At 44.0% G+C, this 23,723-nt stretch overlaps 1 protein-coding gene across 3 annotated transcripts in view; it reads left to right on the top strand.

Annotated features, from left to right (window-relative positions):
• Positions 1-23,723, top strand: part of PEX14 (peroxisomal biogenesis factor 14) — a 129,598-nt gene that overhangs the window by 8,784 nt on the left and 97,091 nt on the right. For 2 of the 3 annotated variants that reach the window (XM_081144794.1, XM_081144795.1), the window contains exon 2: positions 9,659-9,706. In XM_081144794.1, coding sequence (XP_081000920.1) covers positions 9,659-9,706 — 48 coding nt within the window. Of the gene's footprint in view, positions 1-4,126; positions 4,213-9,658; positions 9,707-23,723 lie in introns of all 3 variants that reach the window. The other variant, XM_081144796.1, reaches the window with a different exon arrangement.

Below are 23,723 nucleotides of genomic sequence, written 5' to 3'. Positions count from 1 at the left end.
TACTGCCTATGTTTTCTTCCAGGATTTTTATGGTTTCGTGACTTACATTTAAATCTTTTATCCATTTTGAGTTTATTTTTGTGTATGGTGAAAGTTAGTGGCCTAGTTTCATTCTTTTGCATGTATCTGTCCAATTTTCCCAGCACCACTTATTGAAGAGACTGTCTTTACTCCATTTGGATACTCTTGCCTCCTTTGTCAAATATTAACTGACCATAATGGTGTGGGTCTATTTCTGGGGTCTCTGTTCTGTTCCATTGATCTATATGCCTGTTGCTGTACGTATACCAGGCCGTTTTGATTACAGTGGCTTTGTAATACAGTTTGAAGTCTGGTAATGTGATCCCTCCCACTCTGTTCTTTTTTCTCAAGATGGCTGCAGCTATTCGGGGTCTTTTTTGGTTCCATATAAATTTTCGAAATGTTTGTTCTAGGTCTGTGAAATATGCTGTTGGTATTTTCATAGGAATTGCATTAAATTTATAAATTGCTTTGGGTAGTATGGACATTTTAATGATATTAATTCTTCCAATCCATGAGCATGGTATATTCTTCCACTTGTTTAAATCTTTCTCTATTTCTTTTTTCAGTGTCACCTAGTTTTCCGAGTACAGACAGGTCTTTTACATCCTTGGTTAAGTTTATTCCTAGGAACAGCTTTAATTCTTTCCAATATATGCCTTTATTTTTCTTGCAGTGTTGTACATAAGTCTAGGCCTTCTAGTACAATGTAGAAAGGAGTAATGAGAGGAGACAGTCTTGCTTTGTTTCTCATCTTGGGGGAAATGCATCAGTCATTCACATTTAAATTAGATGCTAGCTTATAGCTTTTTTGTGGGTGCCCTTTATCAAGTGGAGGAGATTCAACTTTTATTTTTAATTTACTGAGTGTTGTCAGGTGCTCCTTTTGCTCTCTGTTGAGTTGATCTTACTGTTTTTCTCCTTTATTCTGTTAACTTGGTGATTTATGTTGATTGATTTTTCAAATGTTAAACCAATCTCGCATGTGTCCAGTGAGTTCCACTCGGTCATAATGTATTATCCTTTTTATATATTGCTGGATTTGGTTTGTCAGGATTTGTTAAGGATTTTTAGATTTATGTTTATGAGGGGATATTGATTTATAGTTTTCTTTCCTTTTTTGTTTTAAATTATTATGTATTATTTTAAAGTAGATATAAGGCTATTAAACTTTTCTGTTTTCTCCTAGTGTCAGTTTGGTATGTTGTGTCTCAAGGAATTTGTTCATATTATTTTAGTTGTCAAATTTGTTGTTTTAAAGTATTTAATAATATTTCATTATTATCTTTTAAGTGTTTGTAGAAATGTAGTGATTTCCCCTTTTCCATTTATAATATTGGAAATTAGTGTCTTCAGAAAACAAGCTTTTATTTAATTGATTTTCCTCTGTTTGCAATTTTTATATCATGTATTTATTTCCTTCTGTTCCTCCAGGTTTCATTTGCTCTTAGTTTTCTATCTTCTTTTCTAAAGGCAGTACCTAAAATTGTAAATTTTCCTCTAAGCACTGCTTTAGTTGCATTCCACAATTTAGATATGCTGTGTTTTCATTTTCATTCAGTTCAGAATATTTTCTAAGTTCCCCTCTGGTTTCTTCTTTGACGCATAGATTACTTAGAAGTCTGTTGTTTAATTTCCAAATATTTGGGATTTGTTCAGATTTTTTTCTGTTATCAATTTCTGGTTTAATTCTGCTGTGGTCAGAGAACATACTCTGTATAGTTTCAAATCTTTTAAATTTGAGATTTGTTTTGTGGCCTGTCTTGGTGAATTTTCCTTATGAACTTGAAAATAATGTATATTCTGCTGTCGGAGTGTTCTACAAATGTCAGGCTATGTTGGTTGACAGTGTTTTTAGGCCTCCTGTATCTTTACTGACTTTTGGTTAAGGAGAGAGGATTATTAATGTCTGCAACTGTAACTGTGGATTTGTCTACTTATCTTTTTAATTCTGCCTGATTTACTTCATGTATTTTGAAACTCTGTTATTGTGTACATACTTACTCAGGATTATGATGTCTTCTTGATTGACCCCTTTATTTTTGAAATGTCCCTGTTTATCATTGGCAATATCTGTTACTTTGAAGTGCCTGAGATTAATATTGCCACTGCAGCTTTCTTATGATTAGTGTTTGCATGGTATATCATTTTCCATTCTTTGGCTTTTTTTCTTTAAAGTGGGCTTTTTGATAGACAGCATAGACAGCTAGGTCTTGTTGCCCCTCCCCCATTCCCTTCATCCAGTCTCACAATCTCTTTTAATTGTAGTGTTTAATTTATGGTTGGATTTAAGTCCCATCTTACAATTTTTAAAATCTGTTTTTTGTTCCCTGTTTTCTTCTTTTGGATTGAATTGTTTTTCAGGATTTCATTTTATCTGTATTCTTGGTTTAACTGTACCTCTACTTTTTTGGTTGTTTTTTGTTTATTAGTGATTGCTCTAAGGTTTATAATATGTTAATTTAAGTTACCACAGACTACTTTCAAATGATAGTCTACCAATTAATATATAATGTAAGAACCTAACAACAGTATGCTTCTAGTTCCCCTCTCATCCACTATACTATTAGTGTCATTGATTTTACTTCCACGTGTCATAAACCACACAGTACATTTTAAATGATCTTTTTCAAACAAAAAAATATATATTTAAAATATTGCTTATATTTACCATCATATACATAATTTCTGGGATTTTTCTTTTCTGTAGATCAAGTTTTCATCTGGTATTTTCATTTTTGAAATATATTGTATTGTCAGTGGATTTAGAATTCTAGGTTGACATTTTTTTCCCCATGGGCATTTTAATGATACTATTCCATTTTATTTTTTGGCTTGCATAGTCTGATCAGAAATGTGAAGTCACTCTTAATCTTGATCAATTACCTCTAGGTAATGCTTCTCTCTTTTTCTGGCTATTTATAAGATTTTCCTTTTGTCATGGATTTTTAGCAGTTTGATTATGATGTGCTTTAATATGCTTTTGTTTGCTCTGCTGAGAGTTTGTTAAGCTTCTTGGATCTGTGAATTTGTAGTTTTCATCAAACTTGGAACATTTTCAGTCATTATTGCTTCAAAAATTTTTTTTTTAGTCTTTTTCCCCTCTCTGTTCTTCGTTTGGGTCTGTTTCTGCTGCCATGTCTTCAAGTGCACTTACCTTTTCTTCTGCAGTATCTAATCGGCTGTCATTCCATTCAGTGAAATTTTTATTTCAGGTATTATATTTTTCATCTCTATATTCTTTTTTTCACATTTGAAAACTTTATTTGCGTATTAAAAAATCGAGCATTCCAATTAATTAAAATAATTTGAACAAAAAGAAAATGGCACTCTGATTAAACTGCATTTTACAGCCTGCAGGACACTTTGGACCGGCTTGGTTTCTACTCTAGATTTCACTGTCATCCCACACAGCTTCTTCCTTCACAAACATGCAAGTTCTTTTCCTTCCCTGCCAGCCAGCCAGGCAGGTGCAGCCTTCCTTGTCAGTAGTTCTCTGATGTGAAAAGGGGCAGCACAGTCATTTAATCTGATCCAGTCTCTTGGCATCTTACAAAGTTAAACAGCTAAAAGAAGTAAAATAAGAGGCAGTGTGTGTGAGCGTACAGTGCACATTGGTGGTGCTGCCTCATTACAATTCGCCTGCTGCTTCTCCTGCTCAGTCGTTTCATTTGAAGGCAGTGGATTTTTCTGTTGTGTTTCTGTCTTGAATTTTGACTTATCGAATGTCTCAATCTCAGCCATATCGGTTTTGTCAAACATTGTTGCAAAGGAAGGGGAGTGAGGCCGGTAACCGAGAGGAGTCCGATCTGCTCAGTGGCTGTGGCCGCTGAATGTATTCTACTTTTTTTTTATACCTTATATTTCTTTCCTCATTATGATTGTGTTTTCTTTTAAATTATGATTTTTTAAAAATTTGAGGTATAATTGACATACAACATTGTATTAGTCTCAGGTATACAACATAATGATTTGATATTCTTGTTTGAATTAAATTCTTGAATAAAGTTATAATACTGTTTTAATGTTCTTGCCTCCTAATTATTTTTTCTGATTTTTCTTATTATTATGGATCACACTTTCCTGCTTCTTGACATATGTTGAGATTTTTGACTGGATGCCAGAGGCTGAATTTTACATTGTTGAAGCTCTGGATTTCGTGGTCCTTACAGAGTGTTGAGCTTTGTTCTGGTGGGTACTTAAGTTCCTTTTGGTTCATTTTGATTCTTTCAAGTCCTGTTTTTAAGCTTTTTAGGGTAGATCTAGGGTTGCTTTTACCCTAGGGATAATCTGACTCCCCCACCAAGATGTGGCCCTTCCTGGTCTCTACTGAGTGAGCAGGAGGACACTCCACTCTGGTGCTCGGGACTTGTGAGACCTGTGAGGGTTCTGGGCACTCTTCAGCTCACAGCTACTTCATCACTCTTTTTTCAGCCTCGTGGGGTTTCATTCTGTGCATGCACAAATTTTAATATTCAGCAAAAACTTAAGGGAACCTCTGTGCAGATTTCTGGAGCTCTCTTTCTGCATAGCTCTCCCCTCTGGAGCACTGTCCTGCAACTTTCAGCTGCCTTGGTCTCCCTGAACCCCAACTTCTCTCAGTGAGACTGCCATGCTCTGCTGGGACCCCCCCCTCCCACTCCCCCAGCTCTCCTTGGCCTGAAATGTTCAGCCAGGGTGATCTTAGGGGTCATATTGTTTGCTTACGTCCTGTCAGGAATCACAATCCTGTACTGCCTGCTGTCCAGTGTCTACAAACACTGGTGCCAATTATTTTATTTAATTTAGTTTTCTAGTTGTTTGCAGCGGGAAGGTAAATCTGGCCCCTGTTACTCCATCCGAGACAGAGCAGCAGCCTACTGGTGATTTTGAGCAGAGCAGTGACATTGTACAGCTTCCCTTACTTCACCTCATCTTGAATGGGAGGTGCTGGTATTATCCCCATTGCCCCCTAGAGGAGGAAGCCAGCTCTGAGAGGTTGGGCAGTATACCCACAGCCACTCAGTTATTAATGCCAAAGCTCACATGCTCGCCCTTGTGCCAGTGCCTCTCAAAAATTCGTTGTTGAATTGGATCTTACTCTTCAGCAAAGAACTATAGACCAGACCAGCTTAGGATGTGCCCAGAGTTACGCCATCACTTGGCAGGTTTCAGGTGAGCGCGCCTAGACCTTAGACCTGGGTGTCCTTCTGGTTGCTCAGACCTGAGCTGTGTGTGCTGTTCATCTTTGCTGTGCAGCAAGGTCAGCACGTGGGCTGACCTGGCTGGGGAAGGTCAGTGCCTGGGCAACAGGAACAAGAGCATTTTTGTCTGTTAAACTGAGAGCCTTTTTCTCTCTGCCACTGGGTCTCTTTTGTGTGTCCATCTGTCTTTAAAGCAGGCTTCTGCCTCTGCTCTTCCCTTCCAGCTCTTGCAGTCTGGCCCTGAAGGATCCTGACTGTGGATCACCTAGAGACTGCTTTTTACACCTTTGCAATAGACTTCAGCTGTGGTTTTTAAACCTTACTATTATTATTACTGGTTTTAACATCATAGACCACCCTGTCAAGATTTCCAGGATCCAGTTGGAATTTAATTTGTAGGGATCTGTCTCAAGACAGAAAATAGACTTGACCACCCAAAGGGGGTTGATGTAGGGGGCAGGTGTTTGAGAAGTGCTGGGCTTTCATCAAAGAAGTGCTGGGCTTTTATCGGTTGGCTGCCCAGGCCTTTTCCTTATTTGAAGCAGCACGTAGAACTGCCTGTTAAAGCTGGGGTCTGTCCTCCCAGCACAAGGACTCGGAGTGGTCAGGCTCCTCCGAGGGACCTGTTGGTGGTTTGGGTGGGTAGTTCTTCATTGCATACTTTGCAGGATATTTAGCCTCCCAGGTTCCTACCCTCTAAATGGGGACTCCATGGTCATTGTGATAGCCAGAAACACCACACATTTTCAAATGCCCCTGGGGGGTGATTCCGCCCCAGGGTGGAGAACCAACAGGCCACAACATTGCCTTGAGAAGAGGCCAGTTTTGTTTTATGTGGTAGGTGAAGTGTTCCAGGGAAAGACAAGACACTGCTGGTTCCTCTGCTTGCCTTACTGGGGATTATGTATACAGAATGGTGGTTTTGTTTTAACCTTTTTGATTAAAAGAAGCGTAGGCACATATTTATTGAGTACCAATGATATTCTAAGTGCTGAAGACCAGCCTTCAGTAAAATAGAGTGCCTGTCTTCAAGGAGCTTAAAATCTAGTGGGGAGAGATAGATAATGAACTAGTTACCCGGTGAAGAATTTCAGATGGTATTATCAAGGAAATCAGTATGGGGAGTAGTAAGGATGAAGGCTGTTTTGGTCATCAAGAGACACTTTTCTAAAGGACACTGAGACAGGAAATGGGGGATGGACCATTTTAGACGGCAGATATGCTAGAGAATTATCTAGAATATAGTTAGTATTGGGCAGTTCCCAGATTGGCGAGAAGCCCTCTGTGTATTCACTGATAAGGTCTGTTTGACCTCAGACAGCACTGTGAGTTGGAATATGGTTTGGGGAAACGCTTGCTTCTCTCAGTAGCCCCAAGATTGAGTTTGGAGGTCTGGCATTGGTGTGCTGGGACCCCAGCAGGCTTGGGGAAGCCAAACCTTGAGGAATTTGGAGAGTGTTGCTGCTTGAAGTGCCTTTGTAAGGACGTGTACACATATATGTGCTTCTTCTGCCCTTTGAATATCATGGAGGAAATACAAGGAACTAGCATCAGTGGTGGGTCACTAAGGAAGAAGGGACTGAGTGTTGGGATGAGAGGAAAGCTTCCTTTAAAAAATTTTAAAAGCAGAATATACTTACATGGTTCATAATTTTAAAAGGTACAGAAAGGTATATGATGAGAGAGACTTGGTACTGTATACTGTTTAAAGTTTCCTTTTGGCAAATATTAGCTATTCAAGAGATAACCTAATTTAAGGGAAGTTCCTTGGTGATCTCTCAGAAAGAAAGTTTTGGGTTAAGTCTGAATGAGGCCTCCTAAATACTAAAGCTGTTTGCGTTAGACTGTTTCATCTAGTCAAAAAACCTACATTATTATTTATGGGGTAGCATTAAGATTGTTGCTTAATAAAATGTGGTCTAAACAAAATGTGATTATTTTGATTAATTAGAAGGTTCAGGTCCCTTTAGTACCAGTTACTAGCTGAGTCATCATGGATGAGTTAGTTAACCTCCCTTGCCTCAGTTTCCTCATCAGCAATAATTTTATAACTTTATTGTGAGAATTAAGTGAAGGAAGAGCTAAGTAAATGTTAGCACTCAGTATTTACCAAATGGAGTGAAGGAAGCCTTCAGGAAGTAATCAGCTTTGATATTTAGTCCATTTAGCTGAGTTAGAACCACGGTCCTCTTTGTTGCCCATCGTTCATCCTGCAAATGTCTATGGAAGGCTGATCCTGCCCTGGGCGTTAGGGATACAGTGAAAAACAAACACAGTTCTAGAGTTTATAATCTGGTGAGGGACGCAGTCATCCATCTGATAGACACACGTGAAACTGCAGTTCTGCTCAGTCCTGGAAGGGGAGGTGCAGGCTGTGAGTATAGAATAGGGAGATTTGAGCCTGTCATGTCTGTCAGAGAGGGAATGTTGCCCTGAGGAAGTGACTTAGCTGAGATCCGGAGGACAAGTTAAGAGGGAAAGGAAGGAATAGCATGTGCAAGGGCCCAGTTGACAGAGGAAGCGGAGGCTAGTGTGTCTCTTGTGGGCAGAGCTGGGGAATGCCCACAGACCTGAGATGTAGTCAGAGTAGATAGATGCAAGGCCTTGCAGGCCACGCTGAGAAGTTTTTTCTGTGTATTAGAGTTGTTGTTTCCTGGGGTGGGTGGGTGGATGGGGGGTGAGATGATCAGATTATCATTTAGAAATGATAGTTTGTTTGCGGTGTGGAGAATAAATTGGAAGAGAGCCAGCATGGATGTGGGTGAACTGATAAGAAAGAAGGCAACTGCAGTGGTCCAGGCAGGATATTTTGGAAGCTTGGACCATGGTGCTGCCACTGGGTATGGAGAGAAGTGAATGGACTGAGGCCATGGATATTTAGGAAGGAGTATTGGCAGGACTTGATGATGTGTTAGCTCTGGCAAGTGAGACAGAAGGAGCTGTCAAGGATGGCCTTGTGGATTCTAGTCACATATTTTGGTGGAAGGTTGTCCTGTTCACTCAGACAGGGAACACTGGGAAAGGACATGTGTGGCAGAGGGAGAGAATTATGAATCTGCTGTGGACTTAAGTCCAAGAGGAGGCAGGTAGACAGTTGGATGTAGAACTCAAGAGGGGTCTGGGCTAGAGATCTAAATGCAGGAGCTTATTGATGCCTGAGTCCGGGGCGGGGGGGGGGGGGGGTGGATGCGTGAGGAAAGCAGGCTCACTGCCCTGAGACTTGCTAGTTAGTTTCATGCCGACTGGCCTTCTCCTGGGACAAGAAGGAGCTCCTGAGACAGGACTTGGGATGAGGAGATAGAGGCCATCTTCCAACAGTCCTTGCCACTGTGCTGTGTGCCAGCTGTGTGGTGGCAACTGGGCATAAGGAAATCTTTGGGGACCCTCTGTGGACTGGACTCTTCCCTTTCCTACCTCCTATTCTTTTTCCTAGGAGGCCTGGCACTTGCCATCTTGAGCTAGCTGGAAGGACTGTGGATGCTGGAGGCTGGCTCCTGAGACCACATATTAGCTGCACTTGTCTGGATATTATCTGTAGATAATTGGAAATTGGCTTGAACATCAGTAACAGTAAACCAATCATAACTCTCTCAAACTGCTTGTTTTATTCTTTTGGAGGTTTATAAATTTCCTCCGAGCGTCTCTGTCTCTGTCTCTGTCTCTGTCTCTGTCTCTGTCTCTGTCTCTGTCTCTGTCTCTGTCTCTGTCTCTGTCTCTGTCTCTGTCTCTCCCTTTCTCTAAATTTTGGTAAGACCAGCCAAGAGTTGAATGCAGATGTAAGGATAAGGGAGAGATCCAGAGGAGAAGGCAACAGATTAGAGCCAGGTGAGTGGGCCACAATGCTGCCTGCCTGCTGGTTGGTGGTTGGTCTGTTTATCTGTCAGCCTGTCACTAGCTTATTTTGAAAAAAGGATTTAAGCCTGGCATTCTTTTCTACTGTGGACCGGTGTCCTCAGTGACTGGTGTAGGAACAAGGTAACTAGTTCTCGCTCCCTGGCTCCAAATAGATGCCCAGAGAAAATCCTGAGTGTGGGCAACTGGGGCCCCCTTGTGGCTGGATATGGTTTTCCATTTTTGCTCTGCCTTTCTTGGTCAAAATGTTGGGAGGTGGCAAAGGGAGGTTTTACTTAACGCCTTTCCTCTGAACTTTGCTATTTCTGTGGATTTTGTGATGGTCCTTAGCCCCTGCTGCTCAGCTGCTGGTCTTGGGCCCTCCTAAGCTAAACCAGCCTTGTTGAGGTGCTGACACTGAACCCACACAGCCTCTTCATGTTTGCTGGAACTTTAGACTCTTCGGGCTACTTCTTACAGGTACCCTGCCCAGCACACACTGCAGTGTGAAAAAGCGGCGAGAAAGAGGTTTGTGTGTGTTGCTTGAGAGTAGAATGTCTTTAGTTTTTGATGTCCATTGGGTGGCACTGTGATCTTATTTTTGTTTCTGTTTTTCTTTGCAGCCAAGCTCTACTCCAGGAAGTGAAAATGTGATGCCCCGAGAGCCACTGGTAAGAACCCAGGATACAGGTGTATCATTTTCTAATAGTTAAAGTATAATGTGAGTTCCAAGAGACCCACGATCTTACAGTTTTACATCAGTAGTGTCCCTTTAAAAGTAGGTGTTGTGTGGAGGCTAACCCTGTCAGTAACCTTTGACTTCTGACTTTCTGGCATCAGGGATTAGTGAGATCTCTTTAGTAAAGCCTGGTCTTTTTTTTTTTTTTTTTTTTTATGAGAGAGGGAGAGAAACATTGGTTTGTTGTTCCACTTATTTATGCATTCATTGGTTGATTCTTGTGGATATCCTAACCGGGCATTGAACCCACAACCTTGGCATTTCGGGACAACACTCTAGCCAGGTGGGCTACCTGGCCAGGGCAAAGCCTGGTCTTTTCTGGAACTAAAAGCATCTACCCCAGTTGGTGATGCACCATTTGGTTTACTGCTGCTCAATAGTATTTAGTGGGGCGCCTGAAACCTTTGGGGGCTGAGTTGGAGTGAGGTTGCTGGGCCTAACCAATTTGCTGCCTGATTGTCTGGAATAGCTGTTCTTTGCTCCAAAGGGCGAGAGCACCTCAGGTGGCCCTTGAAGAACAGGTACTGGTTGGTAGTTAGGTTTGTGGTATTTGTTTCCAATGTACCTGCTTATACTGTCGACAGAGAAGAGGCTTACTAAGTACCAAAAGTGATTTTCTTGACTAAGTGCTTTTGCTCTGGGAGTTTGAGCCAGAGTTCCTGCCTGGGCCCTATTTTATACTGTTTTGCATTTCAAGGCCTGTTGTCAGTCATGTTGGCTGGGGAGAGACCTGTTCTGCACAAACCAGACAAGTTTTTTGGAGGCGCCAGCTTTAGGTTGAACTTTTCAGAGCTTTTTCTCTCTCTCAATATTGACAGCAAGCTTACGGATTTACCACTGAGCTTCTGTTTCTATGGGGCCTCTCGTTTCGCCTGTTTTCCTCCCTCCCTCCCTCCCTCCCTCCTTCCCTCCTTCCCTCCTTCCCTCCTTCCCTCCTTCCTTCCTTCCTTCCTTCCTTCCGTCCTTCCGTCCTTCCGTCCTTCCGTCCTTCCGTCCTTCCTTCCTTAGTGGGAGGAGGTGATGTGAAGTCCTTAGCTGGTATGAGCAAGTCCGAAATCTAGCCTGTTTGGAGGCTTTCCAGGGCAGAGGGGAGTTGGATTTGGCTGAACTGCAGAAAGACCAGGGCAATACAGTCCCACTTGGACTGTTTCAGGAGAGTACTACTGTCATTGTGTCACCTGTTGTTACCAAGTACTGCTCATTTCCCACCCAGCCCCCCAGTGGCTTCATTTCACTCTCTTGGAATTGCCTGACTTCTTCCTTGAGGTCATGGTGGTGTGAAAGCCAGAGAAGACTTTGCTTTGCCAGTATCTTAGGTAGGGAGCCCGAGCGTTTCCCATGGGACCTGCCACAGTGCCCACCACAGTGCCCCTTGGGCTGAAGTTGTTGGCTTTGGACTAACATCCAAATTGAACATGACAGTCCTCTTCAGTCCTTTACTTCTTCAGTCTCTGTTTAAATTTTGATCTCCTGATTTAACTGTTGATCACCAGGAGAGTGGCTGATCCATTTTGGGGGGCATGATTGGACAAACCCTGGGAGGTTCTTTCTAGCAGGGAGCCCTAAGCAGTTGGCAGCCTCACTGATTTCTGGGTATTTGGATCCCTGCAGCCCCTTTGCTCTGCCAAGGTTTCTGTACACTGCTCTTTTCCTGCTGTACTGTGCATCTGCTTGTTGGTTGGTTGTATTTTTATTTCTTTCTTTTCTGGGAGGCCCTGAGCAGTCTTCAAACCCTAGTAGCCTGCGATTGTCCAGAGTTCAGACTCATTCTCTCCAGGCCAACTCTACAATTACCTTATATTTAATTAATATTTTTTCCCCTCTTTACGTACTTGCTGCATAATTGCTCAGAGGAAAGAAAACACATAGCAGCAATTTATACATATATAAAAAAACAATAATTAAAAAAAACCCCCGAAATAAACTCCCATCTCATTTGGGCTGATCGTATGAGTTGGGTAATTAGGGCCCTATTAAAAGGTAGACCCCTCTTTTTTTATTAATTTTTTTATATTAAACTCCCACAGTCTCTCAGTCATGGCCTTATTGCTTTTGGCCAACCATTTGCAGCAGCCTGATTAAATGAGGGCACCAGCCGAGTTGTATAGTCTTGTGTGAGCTACTTCTGCCTTCTGGGAGTGGCTGTGGGAGGGTGCCAGGCAGAGGAGCCCACCAAGGGGCTAGAGATGGCTCGTGTGGCAGGTTGTGGGTACAGGACAAGCTGCTCTGAACTGTCAGCAGGCCTGGGAGAGTCACCAGGGTACTGGAGAAGTGATGGGTGGCAGTCCTCAACCACGGAAAGCCTGACAGCACTCAGCCCGAGTCATCCTTCCGCAGGGTTCCTCCGGCCGTGGGTGTTAGCTGTTTCCCCATTTCCCAGATGCTGGGGAGGAACAGACAACTGAAGGCTAAAACTAAGTCTTTTCCTCAAGTAATCTATGTATTTTATCTGGGAGAGAAAAGGCATTTGTATACCTGAAACAATTAGCAAAGAGCACAGGGCTGTGTATAATTTAACAAATAGTACACAATCGTGTGTAATTGGTGCAGAGCTGCCTGGCTTGGAGTCTGAGAGAGCCCTCATTATGTAGAGAAGTTGCAGAGGAAGTGGGGTGTGGGAAGAGGGGTGCTCAGGGTGGGTTTTGTGGAGCTGGAAGCCAGGTCTGGAGGAATGGGATAGTTCAGTGCTGAGGGAACACCCTGCTATGCTATTTTTGTTTTTGTTTTTAGCTGAGTGCAAATTTCCTTAATGGGAGCTGCCTGTTCTCTATAGTAAAAGTGCTAAGCATGGGATGCTAAAGGCAAATACTCTTATTCTTTGTCTCCAGAACTAGATGATCACTTTGGAATAATTTTCTCCTTATTAAAAAAGTGGGTTACAAGAAGCTCTATTGAGCAGTGAGTACAGTGCAAATGACATTGACAGTAGGTGGGTGTATTTGGGCTTCTACATTATTGTTTGCTTTATTTGCTGGGGAAGGAGGGCCTGATGTTCATTTCTGTCCTCTATGGGTCATAAAAACAGGCTTGTGATTTTGTGCTGAGAAGTATGGTCTTGTAGTTTCTAAATGACATATTTGTGTTTATATCCATCCCCTTGTCTTGATTCCATCGAAGCAATGACGCTGCATGTTGCCCTCTCTTGCCCTTTCACTCCTTCTCCCGCCAAGGCCTCCCCGGCACCCTGACCGTGTTAGTGGTATAGTTGCTCTGTAATGTAGAGTTCTCAGGGCTAGAGACTGGTGAACAGACCAGTCTTGATAACTTCTGTAAATTCCCAGTTGAAATCTAATTGTTAGTCACAGAACTCTTTGCTAAAGTTAAAATAGCTGATTACTTTTTCTTCTTTGTTCTTCCTTCACTGAGCTTTTTCTCCCAGGGCAGAGTTTGGACAGCCCTGCAGAGTGCTGACCTCCAACTCCTCCCAAACCTGTGCAAACCCGGATTTCCTGTAGACCCGAGTTTTCTCGTCACTGTGTGGATACATGCTCAGGCTTATGTGGAGGCTCTGGGTTGAGTGGCTCTAGCACGATCAAGTCCTGCCTCGCTGATAGGTCTTTAAGAATGGGTGGAGAGCTGGCTGGGCGTGGCTCAGCGGTTGCGCATCGACCTAGGATCCCGGAGATCACTGTCAGGATTGGAATACTGGTCAGGGCACATGCCCGGGTTGCAGGCTCGATCCCCGACAGGTGGCATGCAGGAGGCAGCAGATCAATGACTCTCTCTCATCATTGATGTTTCTCTCTCTCTCTCCCTCTCCCTTCCTCTCTCTCAAATCAATAAAAATATATGGAAAAAAAAGAATGGGCGTACATTGCCTGCGTGGAGTAACTCAGTTCCTGTCTTGCTTGGGTATAGAAACTGGGGCTAAGAAACCTTCTGAGAGTCCTTTTAGTCATATGATTTTAGGTTATTTGAGGTAAGTAATAAATAAGTTTCGTTTACATGTCTGCTTGCTGTTTCAATGCAACAAGTTTGTCAGTATTCAGCACGCTGTTGCTCATCTACTTTATACAATGCTTATGGGTTTTGGCTAAACTCGAATTTCAGTGTTTTGCTCATTGACTCCAAGTTCTTCCTAATGGATGAGTCTTCTACCACTTTCTGTTCCTTTAACTAGAAGGTATAGGTTTTTTTGTTTGTTCTTTGTTTCTCTCCTTTTGCGTTATCCACCCACCAAAAGAATAATGCCAAACTACATGAATGTATTTTTATAAATGACGATGGTAATTTCTACCTTATCACCTTCCCTAACACTAGTATTTTTTGGTCTGCTGAATTCTTAAAAATAAGGACGCCATATACCTACAGACTCAGGCTGCGTGTCAGTAGTCCTGCCCTCTAAGTACAGAAGGACTCCGCATCCTCAGGTTTCTCCTTGAGGCTAAGATGGAACTTCATTGGCCGGGGGTTTGATCTGCAGCCTGTGTTTGATCTCAGGCCTTTCAGGGGAGCTCGTCTGCCTTACACCTGGATACCTACAGATTTTCTCTTTACTTTTTAAGTTAGTTAACCAGAGGCTGGTAATCAAAAGGCCATCTTGATGAATTCAGGGAGCTAGTCTGTGAGCTTCTCTCTCTTTTTTTTTTTTTTAAAAAAATACATCTTTATTGATTTCAGAGAGAGGAAAGGAGGGGGGGAGAGAGAGATAGAAACATCAATGATGAGAGAGTCATTGATCGGCTGCCTAGCCCGCAACCCGGGCATGTGCCCTGACTGGGAATCAAACCCTGATCTCCTGGATCTTAGGTCAATGCTCAACCGCTGAGCCACGCCTGGCCGGGCTGTGAGCTTCTCTTTAAGAATGGCTGTGGCTAGTTGCCTGTCTTCTAGAGACCTCTCACGTAGTCCTGGCAAGTACCTCCCTGTGTTTGTATCTTTGTGGTTACTTTGGTGAACTTGCTGGCGGGCTCATTGTGGCTAGGTGGCTCTCATGTTTTTCCCACTAAGACATTTCTGAAGGACGACATCCACATGCTCAGTGTATTTCTTTGTGTGTACACTCATGTGCATTATGGATGTGTGTATATATGTGTATGGAGAACATGTAACACATACATTTTTATAAAATGAAATCCAAAGGACTTGGTAGGGAAATAAACTTGATTTTAATATTCATGAAAGTATTTTACAAGCATAGGGGCAATGAAACTAGTCATTTTAAGAGATTTTAGAAAATTGTCACACCCCCCCCCGGAAAAATAAGTAAGTAAGTAAATAAATAAATAAATATGGCAAATCTACAATATTAAGCATTATTATTTTAAAAATATGTAGTGGTTGATTTCTGTGGGCTGTAGCAGAGCTAGGCTTGCTCACGTGAGCTGTAATTTCTACCTCTGATTCTCACTAAGGGACGTTTGGATGTAGGTGACTGAGGACGACATAGGGATAATGCTAAATCTGCTTCATTCGTGCATTCATTCATTCACTTCCTTACCCGAGGATATGTTTATTGATTATTTCAAAGAGGGAGGAAGAGGGCTAGAGAGAGAGAAACATCGACGTGAGAAAAAGAAACACGGATGCGAGAGAGAAACATTGATCAGTTGCCCCCGATCCACAACCTAGGCATGTGCCCTGACTGGTGATCGAACCCACAGCTTTTTGGTGCGTGGGAGGATGCTCCAACCACTGAGCTACCCAGCCAGGGCTATTTATTTCTTAAGAAATGAACTATCTGTAGGTTTTAGTATTTAGACTGTTACTAGTAACACAGGCTAAGAAACTTGGGACTGAAATGTAGTGTAAACAGCTGGAAGGTGGGGCTCCTGGTGTAGCTCTCTGCTGGTGACATTGTCGTGTGCCCAGACCCCGCATACTGGGCCTGTGGCCTGGGAACTTATCAGATAGGAACATGTTGGCGTTCCTCCTCCTCACTCCCCTCTCATCAGCAGTGCAAAACTGCTCCTTTAACACTGACACCCCTCGCCAGGAGAGTGCCCGAGATGGCCGCCCGTCCCCCAGTGGGGAGGAAAACGGCTTAGAACTAAATGCGGAAAAGGACAAACTTGAGAAAAGCCTCATTCCGTCTCCGGGTGGCTCTTCTGTAATCTCTAGGCCACTCACTGATTTGAGATGACTGCGTCTTCCTACCCGCCCTTCCTATTATGGACTGGGAGGGTTTATTAAATAGACTCGGCGGTTGCCTTTCAAGTTCTTTCCTCTTTCAGGTAAATGAAGAGGTTGCTTTTCAGTTTTAAGGTTTCCTTTTACAAATAATTATTAGATGAATCGAAACTCTTAGGGGTAATAATTAGAGAAATGGAATTTGAAATAGTTATTCAGCTTTGTTTATACTTTGGGCTCCTGGCTTTCCTGGTAACACTTTATATTTGCTGCAGTTCCTGTAATCAGAGGCCCCGGCTGTTGGATAACCACACAGTGTCCTCACCTTGGAGATGTGAGAACTGAGGAACTGGGCACTCGAGAGCCTTTCTCAGAGCCACATAGTGCGGGGCGTTCAGTCTTTAATCTTGTTACCAGTGTCATTCTTTCGGAAGGAGTGGGCCGTGTCCTCCCTTCTCTCCGGGACATGCAGCCCTCTGGTTCCCTCGGGTGCTGCTGAACTGTTGCTGAAGATGAGCTGTATAAAGCTCGTATTTGGGCAGAAGGACATTCTCGGAGGTTCTTCTTTCCTTTAGAATTGACTATTAATCTCATTCGAAAGAAGCTTCATTTAGAAGGGTCTTTTTAAGTGTGACCTAAAGGATGGCTATTCCATGTGGCAAGCTCAGGAAACTCCCCACAAGCCCCCATTTTGAGGATCACTGAATGTTACGTACCTAGGGCAGCTGTGTGCCCTGCATTTTGCAGGATGATTTCAATTTCAAACATTGGAGCCCATTGTCAAAGCACATAGACCAATTTGGGTTTGAAAGTATGCTCTTGTAGTTAATCCCACCCTGTGCGGGAGAAGCCGCTCTGGGGTGGGGGGGGTGGGGGGCAGTGGGGCGGTATGGGGGGTGAAGTGGTGCTTTGGAGAAGCGCTTCGGCCGCCAGTCACCGGCCTTCCCTCCCAGCTCGCCTCTCTTTTATGGTTTGTAGTTATAGCCAAGATTTATGCTTGCCCCTCCGCAGATCTCCTCTGCTGCTACGAGTTTGTCTGAGCAGTCTAGAGATGGGGCCGACACTGAGTGATTCTTGAGGTGGATCTACCCGGGGCACTCCCTGACACTGGGAGTCAGAGAGGAGCTAGCTCATAGCCCCCAGGGGACGGGGGTCTAGCTAAATTGCCCTTGTTGAGAAGAAGACATGCTGTCACCTTTGTGACCTCTTGCCTTAGCAGTGACCCAGGTGGCACAGCTCTCCTGTTTGTGCTTACTGAGTCTGGGGGTGACGCTCTGGGTCAGCGGTCACTCCCTCCACCCAGCGGTATCCACCAAGAGGTTTTTCCCTCTTGCTCTGTGTCCCATGACCTGATAGGGTCACAGCAAAAGGATCTATAGGGACAGGGCCACTTTTTCCAGCCTGGTGGAAAGGCGCTGCTAATAGAATCAGGCACGTAAATTGGTTATTTGTATAAATGGTTTAGTTTTTCCACAGTTTACCAAAAATGGATTTTGATGGAGAAGGGGAAAAAGTAAGCAACATTTGTTAGACCTCTTTTCCCCCTTCCTCATTCTTTCCTTTGGCTATATTCTTTAGTCTTGGTATCCTTTTGAAAGTCATGTCAAATCTCTTGTGCAGTGAAGTGGCGGTATCAATAAATACATATTTTTTAAAAAGTGTTAAGAGCTTGCATTAGACACACTCCTTGAAGCAAGCGACTAGCTGTTGTGGCACCGAGGAACCTACTCACCCAGGCCCAGGGTGCCCTGCATGGGCCACTGCCCAGCCACTTCGTCTCGAACCTGTGTGTGCCAATTGTATTTGTTAACACTTTAGGAAGTTTACTAAATGTGCTGTAAACGGATGAAATATAAATAAATGTGAACAGAGAGATCCACAAATATCATGTTTTACAAACATAAATGTAAAAAGGGTTCTATGAAAACTAAGCTTTGGTAAGTGTGAGTTGCTAAAAAGATTGCTGTCTGTTGAGGTGTGTGCAAGACGACAGTTAAGCTAGGGGAAGATCATAAAAATCTAGAAGTATTTGGTACTTTGATTTGCTTTACTAATTTCTTTGAGTTCTAGCTTTGCTTTAGAAATTGTGAAGGGTGTGTTATGGGTGGGGTTTATGCAAGAAAGACGTCTGTCTGGGAGCTTCAGTCTATGGGCCCGCACTCAAAGAAAAAGTCTTGGCTTTACATCAAAAGATTAGCAAATGACTGTACATTTATAGGTTTTAAGTTAATGTGAAATGTTTAAAGTATGCAGTGGAGGCTCCATTTTTAATGATTCCCCACTTTAACTGATTTTTCCATTAACTGACCAATTACGAGCTCTGATCACAGAGGCCAGGAGGGCTTGTGCTGTTTGAATGGCTGGCCTCGTACTGGTTTCTGTATTTTTGTTATTTTGTTTTATCCTGAGACACTGGTGAGATGACTCTTTTGCTCAGTTTACAGTGAGGAAAGAACCCCAGGGCAGACAGGTTCCTATGCCGGTAAGTGGCAGGACTGGGATTTCAGCCCTAAAGTCTGCACTGCTGAGCTCTCCTCAGGACCGTGCCGTGTGTGGGAGAGGGGCTTGGGCTCAGGGGCTGCCTGGTGAGCCTGCTCCCTCTGAAGCTGCTGCCTGTGCGCTCTCCCTGCTCGGAGTCTTTTGTATGCATCTTGGCTGTCAAAGGGCACCTATTAATTCATCACAGGTGAGGTGGGCCGCCTCGTTCTTGGAGGAGGCGTCTGCACCCATGCACCTCACTAATGACAGGTTACAGGATGGAGGCGAGATGATAGGGTCTTTTCATCTTCTGTCTGTAGAGCAGGTGCTGTGTCCCTCGTAGCTTCTAGGGGGCAGCAGCTGCTTGTCATTCCGTCTCCTATTGGCAGAGGGAAGGCTCCACAGGCGAGCAGTTTGCTTTTCACTTTAGCTCTTGAAGTGATGCCGCGCAGGTAGGCCTTCAGGGAGTCACCTGAGTCCACGTCAGAAACTACAGCAGCCAGCATCTTCCATCTCTGCTTTCTCTGCCCTCAGGTAGACCCTTCATCTGTGCCCACATCCCCATCCACAAGCCCCTCACTGTCAGAGTTAAGGCGGCAGAGTTCACCTGCTTTGAAATGAGAATAGAGGTGTCTTTAGGAGAGCAAAATCTTTTTGTCAGATCTTGTTGCCATTGATAACCACTCGAATAATGTTTAGCTGTTTTGAAACTTTCCCCTGTGGGTACGCGTTTTTATTCTGTTGGGAACACCACTGTCATATGGTTGATTACCTGTTTTTCCTGTCAGCATGTCCCTCAACCCCAGCCCCGCCCCCCAGCCCAGCGTGCAGAGCTTTCTCTTCAATTCTCAGTGACTCATTTCAGAAGCACATTAAGGGGGGGAACTTTGGATTTGTCATTTTTTTAGACTTTGGGGCCCATGACTGACACGTGGGCACCTTGTGCCTTGTTGAAGTAACTAGCTCCCGGTCATCCCAGAAGCACAGATTTCACCACAGCCCTGACTCAGATCTTCCTCCAGTTGTGTGGCTACAGCAAGTGATGGACTAGGGTTGGCTGCAGGCAGGACTGGGTGGTTGCAGCGCACATGGAGAAAGAAGCAAATTGGCCGCGACATTTCAGCCCTGTGAAGTTTATGTAGGATTAAGCTAAGAATTCTCAGCCCTGACTCCACTGTGGAGGAGCTGGTGACTGGTGGCTCCTCTCGGGCTTTGCGTTCTTGTGGGCTTTCATCCGAGGACCCAAAGCCCTGGGGATGGGTAGGAGTTTCCATCCTGGCTTCAGGAGTGTCTTTCCTCAGAGACAAAGGCGTGTCTCTTAACCTCACCTTGACAGCTCTCTCTCTGTTGTCTTGCTGAAAAATGGCAGTGAATAGATCTGCTAATGAGCAGAAGAAATAACTGGAAATAGTGGCAGGTCATTTGGCAGGGAAGTGGTTTATAACCCTTGTTTATCAAGTGATTATCATCATCATTGTTGTTTCTGTTGGAGCTTTGAAGAATGCAGCCTGGTCTCCAGAGCCCATTTTGTTTCTTCCTTTGGAATGTCTAGAAATACCTTTATTTCAGAGAAATCTAGATTACCTCCCTCTCCGCCCCTCCCACCTCCATCTCCCCTTCCTTCCTGCTCCTTCCATTACCTCATGGGCTCCGTCAGGTGGGGGTATCCCCTGCTGACCAGGCTGCAGAGCTCAGCCGGCTGGAGGGATGCTGCGGTGTTTGTTTTTGCAGTTCCTGGATTTGGTTTAATGTACAATTGATTTTTTTAATGTATTTAATCATTTTTTTCTTACCTCATAAGGATTAACCTGCACAAACCTCATTTTATCCTAAGTGTGGCTTTGGGAGGAAGGGAGAAGAAAATTGAGTTTCTCTAGCTTATTTTATTCTTTCAAGTTTTATTTTCCGAATGGCTTTTCCTGCCGAAGCAGCTCTGTAAAATACAATGTATTTTAGTGGCCATTACTTCCTCATTACTAACTGGTCTCTCCTGCTTCCCTTTGTCTGTAAACTAAGTACAGGGGGCCAAAAGATAATTGGTAGCTCTATCACAGACTCGCCAATTATAGATCAACAGGGAAGCAGCCCAGTGATGGTTTGTGGTTGGCACTGGCTGCCCACCCAGCCAATGTGAGTTGCTCTGTATCTGCCACTGAGTCAGGCTTCACTAGATGGGTCCTTTCCTAATTTTGTGCCTTGACTTCCCTAATTGCATCACTCGGTCTCCCTGATTTCCAGATTCCAACCACATTTCATCCCTAGTGTGGTCCTCACGTCCACGTGTCCTTTCTTAGTCCCTACCTCTTTGCCCATAAGGTATTAACGTGGAGAGGTTTTGTTTTTGTTTTTCTTTGCGGTTCCCTGGTGCCTAGAATGGTTAGGTGGCAGGCTACAGATAAAAGGTTGTCTTGAAACCAGTGGTTTTCTGTACAGTTTTGCCTGCTGAATCCAAGTAAAGGCAAGTCTTTGTGGGTGTCAGTTTTACCACCTTTTTGAGCATTTATCTGATTTTTATTCCAGCTCTTCTTCGCTCTGGCTTAGGAGGGGGCAAAGTTGCATCTCACTGTTGGGCTGCCAAGCTCTTGTGTAAGGCTGCTAGGTGCTGAAGTAGCAGAGGAGTCCCCATGTCATATTGTCATATTTCCAAGCAGAATACATTGTTTGTTTGTTTCCTAGGCTTTTGGCACCTAGGCACCTTTTTAAATCCTCTGTGAGATGGGCATGTATCCTTATTGCTTAGCTCCTGGCAGGAAGTAGGCATTCAGTACATATTTGTAGAACGTGTGCATATGTGAGTGTGTATCTTCACACATGTAGATGGTGGTGATGAGCCAAGGGGCTGGAGGGAGTGCACAGTTGCTGCCTGGCTGCCTGCTGGGAACTTAGGGTGCCTGCCTCATTCCCACTGGGGCACACACTTTCGTGGGTGTGTAGTGTATCATTGCCATGTAGGCAACATAAAGCGGGCATTTTATGAAAGGGAACATCAGAGGAAACATTACAGCTGAGACCTTTATAGCCTTTCCATTATTATGGTTTAAATCTTGACAGTCTTTATTCGCAGTGACACTGGGACCAGCAAAGACAGTGCTCACTCCCACCTCCCGTTCTTGCTCCACATCCTGTCTGTAGCGGCGACAGGCATCGTTAAGTGTGCGGGCGAGGGGCTACTTTTCGCTTTGTCTAGAAACAGCCCCTTTTGACTCAGAAGTTGGAAACTGGATGACTCATCGTTCTGTTTGTTTTATTGCAACTGTCACTTCATAAAATGCCCTGAAAGCTTTAAACTGTAAATGCCAAAGTGACGTTTTTGTCTTTTTTATTTTACCTCCTCCGTTATCTCTAATCTTTTCTTTTATGTCTCGCTTTTCTCTCTCTCTTTCATAATTATTTTTTCTTTCATTACTCTCTCTCTCCTCCTGGCTGCCCCTCCCTCACTTTGGGCGGCTACCATGGCATCTGTAGCTGAAGTAGTTTCTGCTAACTGCATGGTGCGTTCTTCCCAGCTGCACTGCCATCTGATTGAGAGTGAACGCCTTCCAGTTTTTGTGTGGTGCACAAGTAGGAATGGCCATGCACATCAGTGTTTGTGAAGTGTCTGTTGGCTTCAGCTCCAGAGGCTGGGTGCCTTTTCAGGTCATAACAGTATCTCACTTTTTGTGCTGCTGCATTTTGTAAAATCGTAGGTGCATCCCAGCTCTGCCCCACATATCCATCTCCTCTCTTGAATGGCTGCCATGGCCATAGTAGCACTGAGAGCACTAGGATGTCTTAGGATGAACTGTGGGACCGATGAGTGCTGGTGTCCCTCATCAAATGTTTGCAGAAGGGGCCTGCATCGTGTTTTCCTCTCCTGAGATGTTATCTAACTGGACTTCCTGAAATGAAGAGCACCTGCTCAGTCTTCAGATGTAGGTAGGGTGGGAGGATCTAAATTTTTTAGGACTTGAGCTCTCAAAACTTTCAGGACCTTTTTTCCCCGCAGTTTCTGACACTGTGGCACTTGCCCGAGTCACCTGATTGATGACATGAGCATCACTGGGTGTTAAACACCTGGCTGGGGAAGCAGGGACCCTCTGTGGGTTTACCCACAGGATGGCAGACAGATTGTGGAATCGTAATGAAGTGGGGAGGGGCGTCCCCAATGTGCGTGTGTGTGGAGCATAACAGTCCCAGCATCCACCTCAGGAGCTCTGGTTGGAAGTTGGCGCTGGTGTCAGTGGTTGTATCCACATTTGTCAAATTCATGCTGGCGGAACTAATTTTAGAAATAGCTACTTACAAGGAAAAAGAACGGTGACTTTAAATGCATTGGAGCTTCTCTTAACCAAATGTTCTGTGTGTGCTTTTTCTTCTTTTTTTAAAGCCCTTTAGTTTTTTTGGCCTTCAGAGTGAGCCACCCTCTGAATTATGCTATAATACAACTTCTTTCCTACCTGTCTCCAAGGAAGGAGAGTGTTCCCATGCTGTGAGTAGGGGAAAGATGGTATTGTTACAGTATTTAATAGATTCATGGCTGTGAATTTTAAAAACGGGTTCTATATATCTGCTGGGTGGCATTCAACATAGAATGCCATGTTTTTTACCTACTTGGCTGGTTGTATGATTCTGACACAACCTCTGTCCCTGCTGCTGGAAAACAGAAAACCACAGACTGTTAACTTAATACCCTTCCCTTCGGGGGCTGGGGCGGGACAAAAGGGGTGCAGATCAAGATACTTTCCCTCCCCACCCGAGGCAGTGCTCCCTCATGCCAGTCTGAACAAGGATTCTAGAGCCTCTGGCCATTTTAATTAAACCTCAGTGAGGGGTGCCCTCTGGCTCGCTTATGACCTGGGCATTTATTTACTCCTTGGGACTCAGAGCAGCCTGCCAAGTGTCCGTCGCAGGCTCCCTGCCTATGATGTCTTCCCCCTTCCTGGGCAGGGCCTGTTTGAGCACAAGGATCATTAGTGCTTGTGGCCTGTTCATTCCTTGGCCTCTCTGCTGAGCTATCCAGCAGGGGTGCCAATTCTTCCATTTAGCTGACTATTATATAGCCCTTAAAAGGGAAGGGTTTATTTTAGCTGGCTGCTATATTGATTGCTATAGGGACGTTTCTATTTTCACTGGCTGCTATATTGACTGGGAAAGGGAAAGGGGCTGTATTGCCGGGAGCTGTCATATTGACTGTTACAGAAAAGATCTGTATTTAAGCAGTACCAGTGCACTGGGATCTCCCAGGCAGGATATTAATGCTAATTCATCCGCTCACCCCCTGCTGTGAGTGTTATTTGTTTAAATCTGTAGATTCCCACAGCGCGTTTATATCCTCACTAGAGTGAGCTCCGCTCCCTGTAATTATTTAACATTATATGCTGATATAAATTGTAACAGTTAAAGAATGGTAATGAGTAGCCAAA

Source organism: Miniopterus schreibersii (assembly GCF_964146895.1).
Source record: "Miniopterus schreibersii genome assembly, chromosome: 8".
NCBI classification, from domain to species: Eukaryota; Metazoa; Chordata; class Mammalia; order Chiroptera; family Miniopteridae; genus Miniopterus; species Miniopterus schreibersii.
Note: the sequence above shows the minus strand (reverse complement) of the source record. Positions and strands in the feature narration are given on the sequence as shown.